The sequence below is a fragment of the Leuresthes tenuis genome, unplaced genomic scaffold (assembly GCF_036924035.1).
Source record: "Leuresthes tenuis unplaced genomic scaffold, fLeuTen1.0.hap1 SCAF_17, whole genome shotgun sequence".
Lineage (NCBI taxonomy): Eukaryota > Metazoa > Chordata > Actinopteri > Atheriniformes > Atherinopsidae > Leuresthes > Leuresthes tenuis.
The window spans coordinates 16,385,968-16,405,271 of NW_027325371.1; the positions used below are offsets into that span (position 1 = coordinate 16,385,968).

A 19,304-nucleotide genomic window follows, 5' to 3' on the forward strand; every position below is an offset into this window, starting at 1 on the left:
GTAGTGAGGGCACTTCCTACAACTTTGTTTTTATCCCAGTAAAGTCCAAATCATTCATGCAACATCAAGGCCTCTGTGGAGTTGACAAATAATAAGTTGGGCATGCCTTTTATCATGTTCAACATGGTTTGTTGTACAGAATAAAACAGTATGTTTGAATATGTTTTGTGCATGTTTCTCATGAAGTGAAACAGTAACATTTTCTTGTGCTCATGAAAGTTCCTTCTTGAGTCCATCAAATGCACAATAGATGAAATACCTTTTTACCACCCTGTTACAAAGAGAAAAAGCCACAAGGATTTATTTTTGGACTAAATAAATTATTCCTGTTATTCCTGATTAGAGCACTGTGGCGTGAAATTGTGTTTCTAAATGACTTCCAATTAAGGAAATGTGAACAACTCAATGGGAGGTTTAGAGACAGAAATCACAAACGCGTAGAAAGTCTATCCCTAAAATCTGAAATTCAGAATTAATTTCATCCAGCCATTTTTTTCATAACTTTGTTAACCACTTTTTTTTTTATCGTTTCATTCCTTGCTTCAAAGTTGAAATTACCATAGAAAATACCTGATCTAAGGATCCGAGAATAAAAATGTATCTAACATAATGTGGATCAGTGAAACCCTCTGATGAGCCTTTCATACGCAGCATAAAGCAACAGCATAAAGCAACAGCATAAAGCAACAGCATAAAGCAACAGCATAAAATTGAACACACCTAATGCAAAGTTCCGTCACGCTATGCTGCATGCTGGGGCAGGAGAGCCCTCCTTACGAGATGGCACTTTGTTACCTCTGCCTACTGCCACTGCTGCCTGGATAGTTTGTTTGGTTACACATTGACAAACCTAAATGGAGAAGAAAAGAAAGAAAATGGAGAGAGAAAATAGGCTTTACCAGTCCTAATTGAATTGCATTGCTAAATGTAAGACCTGCTAATGGCTGGGTCAATATCGTGCCTAAATTTGATACTGAGAACCGGCGCAGTTACTTTGGCTGTATTTAAATATACTTAGCTCATTCATTATGAAAGTGACCGTTTTAAATTGTTTAGTCTAAGTTAAGGAAGTTATACATGTCTGGTGTCAGATGCTGCTCCTCCGTTCTTTTATGCTGATGGAGCTGCTGTGGCTTCAAGAGCATGAGTGAGCCTGCCTTCTTCTGCTCACATCCAGTCTAAATACCATCACCCAGATTTACCAGTGCCGGCTTATCCTGTCCTCTAAACCCTTGAACGGTTGAAGCAGATGTTGTCCTCCCTGGTTCTGGTTCTGCTGGCAGTCCTTTCCTATTAAGGAGAGTTCTCCTGTCCGCTGACACCTGCTTCCTCAAACAAACGTTTAGGACAAGAGACTGAATCAAACTGAAGACTTGATGTTATCTGCAGGCTTCCTTAGCTAAGCTGTTTTGCATGAACTGGTATTATATGAATAAACCATAATGAATTAAGCTGATTTCGATTGACTGGATCATAATAAATTGGAATGAGTTTGATTCTGATCGGAACACAAATGGATTACAATTAGATTTATGCTGAACTTGCTTATTTGTGAATTGGCGCTATAAAGATAGACTGAATTTGATTTAATTACATTTCATTGCATTACAAAATTTGAAATTATGAAGACGACTAACTCTCGGATTAAAATTTGAATCTGAACATGTTTGGTTGGAAAGTTTGAAGTAGATTAGATCCGTTTGAATCAGAGAAACTTTAGTTGGTGAAATAAAAGCTGAGGATAAGCAAAAGGGACACATTCAACTCAGAGGATCAAACCTTTTTACTGCTTGCTTCCTGCCTCATCCTTTGCGCTTCTGCCTCAGCACACACACATTGTGGCCAGTGAGTGATGTCACACGTCTCCATGGTAACCGTTGTGTTGTTAGTAACTGTGGTCTTTTGATCAGTCAGTCATGGAGGATAAGAAAGTTCAGACCTGCAACTTTTACAGAGCAGATCCAAACCTGCCGCACCGATTCAACAATCCTGACTGTTTCCAGGGTTACGGGTACAGTAATACAACTACAGTCTGATAGAAATACTTGTTATATCACAAGATTAAGCTAATCAGCTGTTTAAAGCTGTTGGTCCTCAGTCTCAGAGAGAGCAGACAAATACCGTGACTTCTTAAGCAGTTTTGGTATTAGTTGTAGTAACACTAGTAGTAGTACTAGTCCTGTTTTCTGTAATACTTCTACTTGTATTAGTACTACTACAAGCAGGGGTACTGCTCACTACTGCAACTGGTGAGAACATGATATTAAGCCTTTTATATTCAATATAAGTCTGTGCCGTGAGGAGGCCTTGGGGCAGAGCCAGGACTTGATGATGAGATTGTAGCTCTGGCTTTGAACGCCTTGGTGGAGGAGGCGGATGGACAGGGGGTGATCTGTGCATCTCTGCTCAGACTGTTACCCCGAAAAAGCATCAGAAGCATCAGAAAATAGACGAATGGATGGATGTCTGTGCCGTTTTACTGCCAACACTTCTGCTGTTGTTGATGCTATTTTAAAGCGCGCTAAGATAATTTTTTTTAATGTGAACTAGCGCTATTGAAATTAAATAAGTTGAACTGTGCTTTTATCTGTACTTTTCATATAGCTCTTACTTTAAGAACACCTTTAATAACTGTACAAATTTTCTGGATAAACTGTGGTGGGATTTCTGAAAGTGAAACAACTTGGTACAAAGTTTAATCAGATCCCGTCATGGGTGTCTTTAACCAGAAAAAAGATGAGAGAATCGGTTGATTTTCTTTTAACTGTTGTCAGCTCTGAGTTCTGATTGGCAGTTGAGGCTGCTATCATGAAGTAAAGAGTGACAGTCTTTGTTCATCAAACTGAAAATCAAACAAAAAAAAAAATTCACTTAAACTTCGTCTTCATATCCTGCTCTTGAACAAGAAGCTGAAACTCCCAATGACACCGATTTACCACTGCGAGAATCTCAAGGCTCTCCTGCTCACATCAGTGAGCCGTGTTTCTGCTGTCCTAACTGCGGATGGAAGGACAAATTACTCTTAGCCACAAGTCACTTTTAGCTTTTTCCCTGGATATCTTGCTCTCATTTTGAGTCTAAACAGCAGTTGGCAGAGTTCGTGTCATTTGGAGGATTCTGCTTTAAAAAATAAAAAGAATCAGTTTCTTAGTTCAGAGCTTTAGATTGTTACACATTTCCCTGTGTTTTGATGAAGTGATTCAGCTAAAGAGAAATGTCTGGGCTTTGCAGCAGATTAAAGTTTTGATCTTATCGGTCATCTACTGTCACTACTTTCATTTTATTGTTAGTACTAACGAACATGTTCTTCCGCTTTGTGTGTCAGTCAGAAAAAGAGTCACGCATTTTATCGAACATCAAACCAAGCATACGGCAGCAAGAAACCAACAGTTCATGAAATGCAGGTGAGACACACTGAGATAAAATTTGCTTTGTTTCTAAACTGATTCACAAAAAGAAAAAGAAAAAATACCTCGTTTTTTTAAAGCAACAGCTGGTGAGAAAATCTTCTTTAATTCTGTGCTGTTGGCCTGAAACACAAACATGTGCTTGTGTGCGTTTCAGACTCAGTATAAAGTGATATCTCATAAATTTTCGGAGGACATGCTGCAGACTGGGATGTACCGTGACGTTCGGTTCAACACTGCCATGGATAAGAGCATAGTGATGAACTCCATGACAACTCACAATAAAAGAGTCGACATCCAACATCTGTATCCTCGTGGAAACCAAGGCAGCAGCCATGATGGGAGCCTCAAGTAAACACGGATGATGTAAAAACTGCTGAACTGTTTTTAAGAATGGCTTTAAGAGTGCAGGGGAATTGAAGGGGAGCTAAAGTTAGATAGAAAACCAAGTTGCTCTAACCAGGAACCCTGAACTGCTCTGTTCGAGTCACACAACATCTTGGTCCTCTGTCACTGCGCACATTTATGTCTTCTGAAATAATTCACAAATAAAACACTGATTCTCTTTCAGGGCTTTTTATGGTGTCTGGTGGATTTTCTTTGGAAATAGTTCATATACTAAAAAACAGATGGAAAAACAGACAGTGGCGCTTCTGTAGAACACCTGGTGGGGCCCAAACTCCTCTCCATGGACTCAGGGATGTTACTCCCTCTCTCTGATATGTGTCCACATAGCGTTTTGTTTTCCTCAGCAGTTTTTTTTTTTTTCAATGAGGGAGATTATATGCAGCTGCCCGGAGAAAAAACAGTCTATTCGCCATCTCTTTTTCTGGAAAGTGCTGTCGCTGTTTCTGTGGTTAAGGCAACTTACAACATGGGCAGAAATTGTCAACCTGGCAACCAAGAAAACGGAGGAGAAGCAGTTTTGGCCATTTTTTCATCTAACTTGAGCTGAACCCTTGTTTACTGGAGCAGATCACTTGGACAGCTGATGCTTCTGCTGAGTGCATCAGCATCATCATTGCAAGAGTTTTGAACTCCGCTGGGATGAAGCGCCATCTGGAGTAAAGTCCTAAATGATATAGCACAAAGTTTTTAGCCCAACTGGTCAAATGTGTAAACTGTAAATGTGTTCTAGAAGAATCCTTTTTTTTTTTTTTTATTTATTCTAAAAAAAGTGGTAATATACAAGGTAGAATTTTAAGTGAAAAGTGAAATACAATATGGAATCGAAAGCAGATTCTGACAAGTCTAAAAATGTTGGGATAGATGCCTATTGGCCAGTAAGCATTGCTGTATGTGTGTATGTCTGTATGGTGATGCACAATAAAGGGAGAAAATAAAGTCCGTAATCATAATTACAAAAAGTGATTGTAATATCAGAGTCGATAACTATGAAAATGCCAAAAATATGATCACCAACACTAAAAGCAACAATAATATCAATGCTGCAAAGATTAAAATAATAACAACAATAGAACTGAGAGTAACAAAATAATGTTATTGCCAATAAACAAATCAATGTTTTAACTTATGTGTCCTTTCCATTCCAAGCCCACGGGCCCTCCTAGTTGAGCATGGCTCCGCCCCTGCAAACCCACATCAACCCAGACAGGAAACCAACAGCTCACCTGCCCGATCATGTATTAGTGGTCTTTTGTGTTCATCCGGACCTAATGTGATGTGTTAAAAAACAAAAGACAGGCCACGCAGTATAGACTTAGGTTCTCAGCCCTCTCTGCACCAGTCAGCCCAGACTGACAGTCAACCACATGCCATGCTTGCCCATGTGTGGGAGTACATACTTATTCTTTTCTTGCATTTTTAAATTTTGTGTTGAACTTGTGCAATGTATTAAATAGGCCTTGTGCTACAACGGCTACTCCAGGTGGAATGTTACAAGTGGTATGGGTTTTTTTTCTCCTTCACAAACAGCTGGTTCGTTATTTGAGCAAGAAAAGAAATGACTCTTGCTGCAACTTGAGCATGATAAATTTAGGGTGAAGGCAGAGTTGTAGAAGGAACTGACTACTGAGAAAATGCATGGTCCAAGTTGGAAACAAAGCACTGTAGACTTGAACTGATATAGTTTTGTGTGTGATCAGTCTACAAGGAGTTTTGATGAGTTGGGTAATTTGAGGCTATTGCCAAAATTTATTGCTCTCTTAGAAAAAAAATGCTATATTGCTTAAATAAGAAATTAATCAGGAACTACCTGACAGCTTCACTCATAAGTACTTCAGTAATACTCAAAACAGAGAATTATTCTGTAGAATAATTGTGATCTAAGAACCAGCAGGGAACAACTTCAGCAATATTTAATTAGATAAGGTACTCAAGTTAAGCGATGCATCATACTGGACAGTTACATAGCACTTCATTACTTCTCCTCTTATTTGCTTAGCAGTGAATCTACACAACCTGTTCTCACTCCCAACTTGTCACAGACACATTTAGACTGCAGGGACCTGGACCTTGACTGCTTGGCAATTACTACATTTCTGATTGTAAACACTTTTTAGTCTATAAAATTCTTGTATGGGTAAGGGCACTGAAAACTGGCTGAAAATGAGTTCACAGATGACTTGCTTTCTGAAACAGTGAAACAACAACGATTGCTAGTTAATTATACAGCTTTGTGCTTATGTGACGTGGACTTTGTGATGCCAGGGCAGTTGTTTTCTGAGGTGTACAGATCCAGCTCCCCAGAGAGGGAAACCGCCTGACAATTGAGGCTGCTTTAGCCTACAGCCTCATTTGGATATGACACACAGAATTAAACTGAAGAAACAAACAAAAAGATGAAAATGGTAAGCTTAAATTTGGCTTTAACGAGCTCCTTTAATGAGAAACATGTCACCATGCACATCAATCATCCTCAAGCTCATTACAGATTACTTTTATGTCATTAATTGTTTCCCTCTGAGTCTCCAGTAGTATTTGTAAACCTGATCAGGCACCAGGTAGTCCTTCTGGCACCCTGTGGGAGTGCTCAATCAGCTGACGTGAAGGCTCTAGGCCCATTGACGGTTGCGCAATCCTTCTCCAGCTCTGCTCGACTCTTTATATCCATTTTAATGTCAAACACTTTCCTTTTTTTATTTTGGCATCTGTATGTTTCTCTATCATTTTCTCTTTGTTACTGATCCAAAGGATTAACAACAAAAATATTCATTTTTTCTGACTTCCTCCTCGGTAATTAACACTTCAATCTCGCACTCTGAACTTGCTCTTCTACGTGGAAGGATTTAACTTTTCCTGATCAGACAACAGGCGTCCGAAGGGGCGTCTGATTGTATTCTCTGTATGTGGATTTTAGGGAGGAACAGAGGCGGAGAGGTGTTCATTAATATTTATGAAAGGCGAACGGGGTCAGGGTTTTATATATGTGGATATTTCTTGGCAAACATACTTTTCAGATGTTCTGACCATGTCCTCTTGCAGTATTAAGGCTGCAGTCTCATATGAGACCCCTGGTGTTTCTGCGTTTGTTCTCCTTTCCAGATGCATGGCTGGTGTCTGCAGGGCTATATCCTCTGCGGAGTGCTCAGTAGTCTTCATTTTTAATCCAGCTCATCATTTTCTTGTACGGCAAAAAGAAGCATCAAACTCTTAAACGAGAGAGCATGTTTTTCTTTGTTTGTTTTTGTTTTTTTTATCTTTTTGGCATTTATGTAAAGCGAGAGTATAATTTTTTTTTTTTTTTTAATATTTGCTAACTAAATATTTGTTGACTTGTGACATTGGCTCTCAATTATGTAAATGAAATGAAAGTGGACAGATGATTCTATGACATTTAAACCTATTGCAGCAACAGTTACAGAGGTGAAGCTAACATAATGAATGCTTTATTCACATGATTCATCATGGCGTACAAGCAGACTTCACTTACTTAACTATATTGAAGCCATTATCACATTTATAGTTGTGAATTAACTAAAAGAGGAGCATTGTATAAAGCCTTAACTTTCTTTTAAACTTTATATTTATATTGTTTTATAGGTAGAAATAATTGAAATTCACCTCCTTTTTGTTCCAGCTGTCACTTCATTTGAAGTCTTTCAAGACTCATAAATCATTGTTCTTTTGTCACAAAAGGCTCTGATGCAATTTCTCTCCCAAGACTACCTGAAAGGCGAGGTTGAAAATGAAAGTTTTTATCTGTGAATCACACAGAGCCTTCAGCTATTTTTATTTTATTATATATATATATTTTTTTTTACATATGAGAGCGAAAGACATCAGTGCTTTGCTGTCAGATTTCCAGTGACAGACCTCAAATAAGCACAAAAATAAAAACAAAAAAAAACATTACCGACAGCACTGCATCTCATTCACACTTTGATCAAGAGCAAACATCAGCTTCTCTTCAGTTTCCCGGAAATACCGAAGAAAATTAATTTTTTTTTTTTTTCAAAAGTACTTTATTTATCCCAAAGAGAAATTATGCAATTATACATCTGTCCGTTTCTGAGCATGTCAATCACTAACATGTACAATCATTCAGGAGATCAATTATACATGGAATAAATCCAGATACAGACATAGTAATGCCATTTCGTATGCACTTATTGGCAAAATGTGGTTTTCTATTCCTCTACTGAAGCATTTGTAAATGAAAAGATGCTCTTCAGGGTATTTTAAATGACTAATGAAGCAGTCTTGGGAGAATTAATCAATTTATGTAATAAATCTTTTAGTCCGTTCATTATTTGGTGGAATTTTATCATCCCAACCTGGTCTAAGATGAGTAAAACATTGCACGCCAATCGATTGTTGTTAAGCACAATAATCAGTTCTATCTTATCTACATGACAAAACATATAGTTCAGAATGCATAGACTGCCTCATTACATTTCAGGAGGCTCTTCTGCAGTGACTTAAATCATTTATTGATGTGGTTGAGATTTTTCTTTTGCCTCTTTACTGTGCTGCTGGGCTCTAGATATTAAAGTTAGTCCTGATGGTGGACAATAAAACACAATTGTTTTATTGCCACTCTGAAAAGATAAATGATGCAACAACTGGTTTGACAGAATGATTTAAGAATTTAAGTTATAGGAATGTATACCAAAAATTACATTTTTTTTTCCTGACTTGATGTTAGCATCTATTCTTTCTGTTCAAGTAGCTACCAAAAAAATATCATCACTAATTGCACTGGCAGGACAAAACATCTAGTTGTACCAACATTAACATATCCAAGATAAAACAGACAAATCAGAAGCCATAGGACACCGGGATCAGTGGGATTCAGCTGAAACCCTCCTCTCTCCCTTAGATCTTTATCCATTCCTCTAAATCTGTCATTCTCTACTGCATGCCTGCACTGCAGCTTCTTTTAATAACCATCCCCTTTATCTCTGTCTTGTGTTTCTCCCTCCTGCCTCCATGCTGCAAACATGACTCACCTCTAATGATACCTGCAGTGTAAAAAATAAAAAATAAAATACACAACCCAACCCACTGTAATGCATCTAGACCAATTACTTGTGTTTGTAGGTGGATGAGAACAGGTTCAACTATTACCTATTCTCATGCTGCCGAAAGCCATTTTCTTCATCTTGGATGTTATTAGTTAGTAAAACAGCAAAGAGGCACAGAACTATGTATGAAAAAACAAAAACAAACAAAAAAAAAAGGATGAGAGGCTCAGCTAGTCACTAAAACCCACATCAAGTTCATGCCCTGTTTTACTGCACCCTGGTGGGGAAAAATTATAAGCATAAAGTCACTGGTTAATTGTGACATAAAAGTGACATTAACTGAGCAAATAGCATCTTGAATTATGCTGAAGAAATGTATTATAAATGGTCTGAGAGGAATTGAAAATTAAAACCCAGCTTGGCATTTGACTGACCAAGCAAATGATAAAGCAAACCAGGCGGAGCGTAGGCGCATGGAAGCTGGATAACGATGTGGAAACAAAAACGGTAAATATGTGACAGGTCTGACTGACAGACGGGCGTATTAGAGAAAATCCAATTTACTGCTGGTGAAGGTTAAAGTCAGCATGGTCAGTCAGTGATACGTCAACAGTAGCAACCTTTGTTTCCTCTGTGGCTGCTCCCGTGTTCAGCAACGCTGCAGTGCCAGCAGTTCAGGGGGCTGTGCTTCTCCTGCCTTCTGTCCCATCCCTGCCCTTCTGACCCTCATTATAACAGCACCCATGACCACCACTGTGCGCAGCTGAACTCAGTCCTGCTAATTTGCACAGGAAGAATGAAAACCCATTAATCACCTTTGCTCCATTTCTGTCACCAAAAGTTCAACCCACTGTCTCAGAGGTGCAGCTCAGTCTTCAGACCACAGAGGTAGTGTGACACCGAAGAAAAACAAGGGCAGCAGTTATTGCATATCAGGTACTAACACTTTGTTTCCTGCTGCAAATTAAAAGTGCTTAAATTCTAGAGGTGCAGTGGGAAGAAAAAAAAAACAAAAACAAAACACTGATGTACCTTATCTGATTTATCTTACCTTTTATCCAACCAAGAATGGTTTAACCGAGAAGAAAATGTTTCCGTTATTAAGGAGTTCTAGACCAAGACAGACAAAAGCAAAATTAGCAGATTACAGACATCTACGCATTCAGAACAAATGCAAATGAACAAATGAGTTTTCATTTTGCTTTATGGTCATTTTAAGTGACAGTTTTGATTCTTTATACTAAAAAACACCTTGCATTTTGGGATTAATAAAGTGTTCTTTATTTCAATTCAATCCAGCTGTCTCCGATGTACTTGGAACAAAGTTTTAATCCAACTGGCTACGCAGTTCGACTGGACCAATTTTTTATTTTATTTTTTAAATAAAAGGCCAATATTATATTATAACAGGCATACAGTCCGTTATTCATCATTTGACTTGTCAGTTTAAATAAATTTTTTAGAGAAATAATCGAGTGTTCTTGCCAGTCGGTCAACTAATTGGACACCGATACTTTGTTAACTACACTCAGACAGAAACTTTAGAAAAAATAGTTAGCAGCAGAGAACAGAAAATTAGCTTTCAGTTTGAATAAGAAATGGAGCTGCTGGCCAAATTAAACCTGAAAGTCAAACGAAAGGTAACATTTTGCCCATGTTCTTGTGATAAATGGGTGTACCTGATTGAAGATGCAGTGCCTTAATCTCAGTGCTTGCATTTCTGTTTTTGCAGTATGCTTAGATGTTAGGAAATCTCACCTTTTTATACAAGAAAACCTGACAGTGGCACCATGAGCTCAAATTGAGGAGGGAGTAGGCATGTGTTCTGCAGAACCCTCTGTTCCAGCTAACAGCAAACAGTCATGGCTGTGATATTTTTATAGCCACCTGCAGGTTCACCGTCACCCAATATGTGGCTCCTGGTACCAAACATGGTTAACACCATAATGATTTTCTACTGCTGCACAGGCAATCAGTGCTGAACTGAGAAGATCCAAGCAGCTAAGAACTTGATGAATAATTTTCAGATGTGTCACTGAAGTGGGAAAGGTGAAAGAGGGGCAGTTCATTTTGAATGATCACAGGATGCAAGAAGCATGACAGGATCAAAGTTATCCCATCTTAAGTGCAACTGGGTGATATTTTGCAAACAATTAGATAACAAGGAGATCTCTATTAAATGGTAGCAGAGAAATTAATTTAACAAGAAATTGCAATTTAACATTTCAAAATGCCCTTCTGACTTATCAGTTTGAAATGGAAATGGTAGTCTTGGCTCAAGTTCAAGGTGTTGGAATCTGTTCACATTCCCCCCGCTGTATGATCGTGACTCAGCCTGAAGCCTTTGATCCATAGGCAGAAAAGTAATCTGGATTCATATGTAAGAAAATGTTTGATCAGGACACCCTGACTTTTGGACTTATGCTGACAATCTATCTGACCACATGCAAGTAAGAGGAATAAAGAGTTATTAGCTCCAACACTGGATGATAAGTTCTGGACTGCTCAGGGGTATTTAAAAAAAAAAGACCCAAGGTCTTCCTTTAAATGCAATTGTTATTTTAACATCAGTTTACAACGAGCTCTATAAACTCAGACCGTTTTACGTTCACCCCCATTGCATGCTCCAATTCCTCACCACACACTCTTCCTTACATAAAGAACACACTAAAGCATGATTAAGCTATCAGCTTAATTTTCTCCCAGTTAATGTAAAACATTAATTAAGGCATTAAAAAACTATTTCATGATATATATATATGACTTTTCTAGTTCAAATTGATTTCAGATCTTCAGAAAGAAAATATTGGACAGAATCCATCAGTTTTTCAATAAACATCACTGAAATTATAAGTATGGCAAGAAAAATACTGCATGCCACATATAGTCTTTTGCCTGCTGCTTAGGATAAGAGAAGTATGAAATGGGGCAGAATTGAAAGGGTTTGACCTCCCTTCATTGCTTGCTTTCTGATCAGTACTGTTCACATAAATACACTTGTAACCCAAAAGTCATGTCACTTATTTTTCTTGTGCATAATTTAAAAAAAAAAAAAAAAAACTACAGCTCACACTGTGCATAATGAATGATACCAAAGTGACAGAAGCAAAACTCTGCAGGATTCCTCCTTTAATCATATGACATGGCTCTAAGTACACATACAACAGTGCTTTCCAACAACATATGGTTGCTCGCACCAACACCTATCCACCCCCCCACCCCACCCCACCCCCTCCAAAAAAAAAAAAGTCAGTGTAAATATGTTCAGTTTTACATATTTTAAGGCCTATATTTGTTTAGAATTTTCAAATTTTCTTGCTGCATGTTCATGCCTGTGTTGTCATAGCAACAGCACAAGCAGCACCTTAAGAATACTTGGACAACAACTCAAAAATCTATGAAGTAGTTGTGGCCATGAGGCATACCGAAATCTCTGAACAGCCTTGACTGGTCATAAAAGCCATTTGGGGAGGACTGTGGTTTTACCAGGGAAACCTGAGAAAATGATCACGTCTGAAAGTTTGACTTCAGTATTTCTATAACAAGGAATTTCTCTTTGCAAAATGTGTCAAGTATAAAAGGGATTTTCTTTCACGTTAACTCATTACGCATCTTATCAAATTAAGCACATATGAACCTATACTGGGAATGAAACACAAGGGTTCTGTTTATTAGCACAGATGTGGAATTAAGGGGATCAGTTATACAAACCACACGTTTATTTAGTCCATCTGTATTCAAGCAATGGATTTCAAATGTGTAAATTCTAAAAACTCTTTTCTTTCAATTCTGTTTCAAACATGGAAGGGTAAACAATGACTTCAGCAGTCTTACCCCCAGGTGAATATTAAGCTTCGTGTTAGCCTTCACATTGAACTTGATTAATGAAACTGGATGGCAATGTTAAATATTTGAAACTTTTAAGCCTCATTGGCACCGTGGCACCTATTGCCCAAATTACAACCTGAAAGTAAATTGATGAGCTCCTACTCCATGTCAGAATCACACCATTAAGTGTCTCGTGCATAAGATATTAACCGATCTCTGGAATGAGACCAGACTTACTTGAATATTTGCTTTATAGTCACAGCTGTCCAAACCACTATTGTGACGCAGTAAAGACAACAATGTAAACTTGTAGCCCATAAAGCTTGGTTATTTGACAAAGTGAAAGTGCTACATTCTGAAGAGTGAACCAGCATATCTGTTTTACTTTCTGGTGACAGCGTGTGTCGATCCAAACATATTTATCACCTCATTGTATTTTTAATATTATCATGCTAAGAAGGCTTACTTCTTCTTAGAAGTAAGGCTGGAGATGATAGCCAGATTTACATGCCACATGGGGTGAAGCAGTTATGCCTCATCCTGCCCATACAGCATCATTATCGCATAACAAGATGGTTTTGACAGTCTAAAGCTCTGAATTCAATGCATTGTCCAATTCGTCTTTAAGCGCTTATAATCTACAGAACAAAAGACGTTGTGTCTTCATTCAACAGAATTACCAGTTCACAAGTGAAAGATCCTTTGTCTGGAGCCTAAGTCAGTCTTGAAGGCAATTACTGCACAGTACAGTACACAGAAAAGATATGGACAGAGAGGATGGGTAAAGAGGGAATGGATGGCAAAAGCATTCATTGTCACAACCCTTCGTAACTGCAGTGTGGGGGAGAAAATTCATTTCTGTATCTACAGCAGGAATTCAAAAGGCAACAAACATAGGTAACACACCAGTCACAGTAATTTTAGTCATGACAGATAAGTTTCCCTCAGGCACAACAGGCAAACCTGTCAAGCTCCATATCTCTGCCTGTCGAATCCACTCTTCCCAAGTACAGGCCACTGCAAATAACTTCTGTATCCAGCATATACTGGCTTATAAATGTAAGACTGACATCGTTAAACCTGGAGCCAAACAGCATACTTGGAGAGGGTAAGTACATGTTTAGGAAGGGTAAACTGTACATCTTTTAAAGGAAGACTTTATGTTGAGAATCTTAATAATAGCACATTAGTACAGCTTTAACAGTAAGTGAAATAGGTGATGGAAAAGTGCTGAATTCAGGACATAAAGAGGAAGCAGACAAAAATAAAATAATCAACAGCCCTTGGACCAGATGAACAAGGTGAAGGATGCTTGGAAAATGATAAAACCAGCCCATAAAGTTCTCTACGAAAGTCTCCAGGACAGACTTGCCGAGACGGGAGAAAAAACAAAGCACTTCAAAAGAAAGAGGAGCTTCCATATTGTGCTCTCTGGAATGCCAGCAAAGACCTTTCTAAGCTCTCTGAGAACTGAAGACCTACCTAAGAAACTTTTACCCCCTCCCTTTGACTTCCTCTTAACCCCTATTTCCAAGTCTATCCTCTTTACCTCATCCATTTAGCCCATTCCTCCCAAACATTTGTTTAAACTGTCATTATTCAGTTAAATATATATATATATATATATATATATATATATAAAGAATTATTTATGAATAACATTAATGGGGAATTAACAGTATTCAGTTAAAATTTTATTCATTTATATACAAGCACTCCAATAGAGTCATACCATTCCATTCTGAAATTTAAGACCTTGAAGCAAAGTAAAGTATAGTTCAGTCACAAAGAAAATAAACTGAATCTTAATCAATGAAAATTACTGTTAAAGCCTTTTTTTGTTATTCATTTGGTTTTTCCAAACAGCCAAAAACTTCAGATGATTAAATACAATTTTAATTTCATATTACTGAATAAAAGATATAAGCATTGGAGCCTTACGTTTGAGAAATGAAAACTGAAGGACAGCACTTGCGATTCAATTTTCGTTTTAGCGGCTTTTCTAAACAGGTCTACAGCCAACCACCTGGCAAAAAGCTATGCAGAGCGATCATGAGCAATACTACAGTTTGAATCGATAAAACAATAAACAAGAGACTTGTTTTATGCTGTTATTTCAAGGGAAAGACAGTTGAATTAATCAAATGAGAGAAAAAAAAAAGCAGAAGAGCAGAAGTCTGTTAAAAATCCAAGGATGTTAAAGTTGTGCAAGTGAGGCGCCAACCAAACATCCTGATCCCACTAGAGCAAAGTCACTCTCATACAAAGTTTGACTGGATGAAAAGGGACAGGCACACAAGATGGCAGCCAGCCCCATGAGATGCACAGCAGCTCTCCGAAAATCTACATCCTAATCCTCCCTTCATGCCCTCACCTTACTCCTCCATCCATTTTTTAAATCCCCATTTCTATTCTCCCACGGCCTTTTCTTTATTCAGTGCATGTTCACATCACTGGTGTGTAGGGGATTCCTGCCCGCCCCTCCACTCCCAACAAGGCAAACCTGTGTTCACTGTGGGATGGTAAAGCGTGGAATGTAAGAGGGGCAAAGATGGGCATCTTGAATGGCTGTCGTCCAGATAACATGTACAGACTTTCTACCCATGACATGACCTGAAATCATTCTGATGGGACATGGACAAACTGACATGAATAACATGTTCTTGATGAGTTTTGAAAAGGAAAGTTTGTTTTCCTCAAACACAGGTTACAAAAACTGTCTTTTTCACAACACAGATTGTGAGAACGTGAGAAAGGCGTACGTATAATTATTACCATTAACCATTGCTCAGTTTGACCTCTTACTGCTCCTGCATTTACAAACTGGCAGGGCCTGGAGGTGACAAATCCACACGGAGAGCATCCTTATCACTTGTGGTTTTCCTTTTATGCCAAAATACCAATCACAGATGCCGACTTTTATACTGTACACTCTGTAAGCTTGATGGTCTGTCTGCTCTTTAACCTAGAAAATGAAGCATACACACACACACACACACAATTTCAGCTTCCTAAATCCTAAGTGAGCCAGAATGTAACTGATGCAAAGACAAGCTACGCTCACTGATAATGGTGCTCCAGGAGCCATGCATGCTATGATCTCTAAATCTTTTAATGTTATGTACTGTAGATGATGAAATTCCTCCACATCGTTACTTCTGACAGACTCGGTCTCTCTGAGATGCACTTTTGTTACAGAGGTTGGCAGTCTGCACAGCTAAGGGTTTTAGAAAGAAACGGTAACTGTGGTGCACGGCCTAATCTAAGAATAAAACATCTGAAATACCAGCACTCACTGTAAGGAAGAAGTCCAGTCTGCTAGTGGACAAAGATCAAAGCAGGCCCTTTCGAACTATAAGCCATCATCGGTGTTTGGCTGAAACGCGTTTCCACATTTACCTTTGCCCATCATTATAATGAAATCACTTTATTACAGGGAGTGTTGGCATTTCCCATAGATCCAATCATGTTACTGACCTGTTGCCGAGTAACCAAGTTCAGCCTTTGCCACGGGACCTGATGCAAGGACAGGAAGATGCAGACGCAGGACTAAAAGGCAGGCGGTGGGCACTTGTTGGAACTACAGCTTTATTAAAACAAAACCAAAAACACTGCCAAGAAGACCAGAAAACACGGGAACCTAACAACAGCGTCTCAGCAGGATTAGACTTGATGTGTGACACAACCTCTAGGATCCTGAAGTGAAGAAAAGGAAACCTGGTGTATAAATACTGAGGGAGAAAATAACTGACAAGATGCAGGTGTGGCAATTTGTAAATTAAACCCTGGTGTGGAAAAAAAACAGGAAGTGCACGCTCTACAAAATAAAACAGGAAGCAAGGCAACCAAGGTGCAGGATGTAAATTGATGACAAAACTTGGAAAAAAATAACAGAAAACACAGTGAACCTAATGAAGCGAGAACAAAACAAAACTCACAGACGATGACAGTGTTTTGTTACACCTCAGCCAACTTTTTTGAAACGTGTTGATTGTTCTAAACTTTTGATGTGTTTTTGACTATTTTCTGCTTTAAAGCACACCAAGCAAGGACGTGTTTCAAGCTGTGTTCTGTTGCATTCACCCTGGAAAATATATCGTGTTGTTGAGGACAGCACATATTACTCTGAAATCTAAGAGAACTTTCCCACGTTCATGCTGCCATGACAGCAGCAAGCTTTGCAAAGACCACTGATACAAGTCCATACCATGACAGAGCCTGGCTTCTGGCTTCTGGCTTCTGGACTCTGGACTCTGAACTCGATGGTCCTTTTTGGTCCTTGGCCTGGAGCACAGAATGTCCATTTCTTCCCAAAAAGATCTTGAAAATTGACTGCCTGAATACATGTTTTCACTGTGTGATGGTCCATTCCAGATGCCTCTGAGCCCAGAGAAGACGACTTGACAGAGTAAACATAGGCTTAATTTAGCAAAGTGAGCTTTTAAGTCACAACTGTGCATGTAGATCTGTTTTGTCGTGCTCTTTTATACAGCATGCCCATGTCTTTTGCTTTTGGAATGTGTTGCAGGCCTGGAAAGTCCAAAATGGATTTTTATTAACAGTCTGGATGACCTTGATGTGACAAAACACGAACAATCTTTGGTTCATACTGTCTGCAATGAAATGAAAGTCATTTCATTTTTGTTTTTGTTTGTTAATTTGCTTTTCTCCACTTTCCACACTGTCACATACTTTGGTTGTAATTCGAGTTGTCTGGTCTTGTGCTAAATCAAGAATCAGGAAAAAAGGAAAAAATTTATTTCTGCTGTGGTGCACTAGTTGTTTTTCTTTCCTTCCCTTTCCTTGTTTGTTTTTTTTTCTTTTCTTGTGACACCCAACTCAGATTCAGAGTAACGTTTGTCAGAGGAAAGTTTATTTTTGTGCCTGTGCCAGAGAAAGTATGTATCTTGCAGGTGATTTCTAATGCTGTAGCCGCAGTAGACAGTACAACTTTTCAGCAAACCATTTTTTTTTCTTTTCCTCATGAAAACCACTTGTGAGGTTTATAGTTAAAGTAAGTATGTACTGGGTCATGCTATACAAAATTGGGTCTTTGTGTAACTCAACTGCCAGTAAATCTACTTACTTTTGTGTCCACATCTGTAAATGAATAGATAAGAAAAATATGTTTCAACAAAGTGAGAGAAAATTGCATTCCATTACACAAATCAATGATTTATGTTTTGTGACAGCTTTACGATTGAGTTGAATTTGCAGGAACAAAAAGTCAAACTCATTGTTGCGACTATTCTATAACTTCCCAACTGACAGAGATGTCTCTTGGTGTCTGGTTTTCATCCGGTATTGATGCACTTTAGAAGGCATTTTACATTGATCAAACTTCTTTTCAAGCAGTCAGTTTTGTGATATTACCAGTGACACAGTACAAGTTGGCTAAGCTTGTTATTCTGTCCAAACAAGCAAGCGAGCGGACAAATGAATGTGTTCTCACTGTAACATTTAAGCGGGGCAGACCCACAGTGACCTGCACAGTTCAGTGCCCTTTTGGAGTGAGAGCAATGGAAATGTCAACTATGGAAGTCAGTGAGCCAAGAAAATACCAAAGAAATAAAACTGGCTCTGATGTTCGGAAACTGATGAAAACAACGGATGACTTAAGCAGCACCCCCGACAGTCCATCGCGCAGGAGGCCAGAACACGGAATCTGCCTTAAATTAAAGCAAGATTGATGGTACCTCTTGTTGCAGAAAAGAAAATCAATGTGGGAAGATATGAGAAATGGTATGAGGCATCAGAGATAAATAGACGTGACTGTATCTATTTGTTTGTGGACATATTAATCAGGCTTCGTAGTACATCAAGTCAGGAAATGAATTCTCACGTAGCCGATGTGAGATTAGTGTAACAGACAGGACCTCCATTCAGGAGGAGGAGGAGGAGGAGGAGGAAGACGCGTTTAGTGTTTTTCAGGTTGCACACATCACACCGCCGCTACACAGCCATTCTAGATGCACTCTTGTTCTGAGACAATGTTGGACAAAATTTCTCCTCCAGTGCATCAAGCCTCCAAAAATAATTTAGTGCACTAATCCAGAGCTCTCCTTTTCAATTAGTGGGAAGGTCAAGATTGTCAGAAGGAAGCAAATGAACCACAGCTTAAGTTTTAATGAGGCTGTACACTACAGGGAGACTCTACAAGCGTTTGTTTGAGGGGATTTACTTTTACATGATCAAATCCAATTAGAAAGACCCCATTTGCCCCAGTGCCATTTGATGGATGGAAAGAATTGGAAGACGGCAGGTAGCTTACAAGTGATGTTCAGCTTGAACTTGGTACTGTGTCGTGCTTTGGGTCATTCTTGGCTTCCATTTAAGTGTCAGATTCATCAGCTCTTTCAGAAAGAGTACGGGGTAGTGATGCATGAATCTTTGTTGTCAGAAGCACAGCCTCCCTAACTTAAAATGTACTTACTCTTCTATTCATAAATATAAAACACTAACAACCAACCCTGTGTTATCTATCTGTCATATCATTATCATGTTTATATTCCCAGTGAGGGCTGAGATGTTCGTATCTGCAACAAGCCTGAGACTATTTCAGTACAGTCGTGTTTCTGCCTGCTGCTCACCAAAGACTTAAGAGATCTAGCCTTCTCAGTTGCAGTATTATTTGATACTGATG

At 38.7% G+C, this 19,304-nt stretch overlaps 1 protein-coding gene across 1 annotated transcript; it reads left to right on the forward strand.

Annotated features, from left to right (window-relative positions):
* The first annotated feature begins 1,916 nt into the window (after positions 1-1,916).
* pierce1 (piercer of microtubule wall 1) lies at positions 1,917-3,990 on the forward strand. Its single transcript, XM_072369398.1, has 3 exons — positions 1,917-2,011; positions 3,326-3,404; positions 3,565-3,990. The coding sequence occupies exons 1-3, from the start codon at positions 1,917-1,919 to the stop codon at positions 3,760-3,762; spliced, it is 372 nt and encodes a 123-aa protein (XP_072225499.1). The 3' UTR covers positions 3,763-3,990.
* Positions 3,991-19,304: the final 15,314 nt, after the last annotated feature.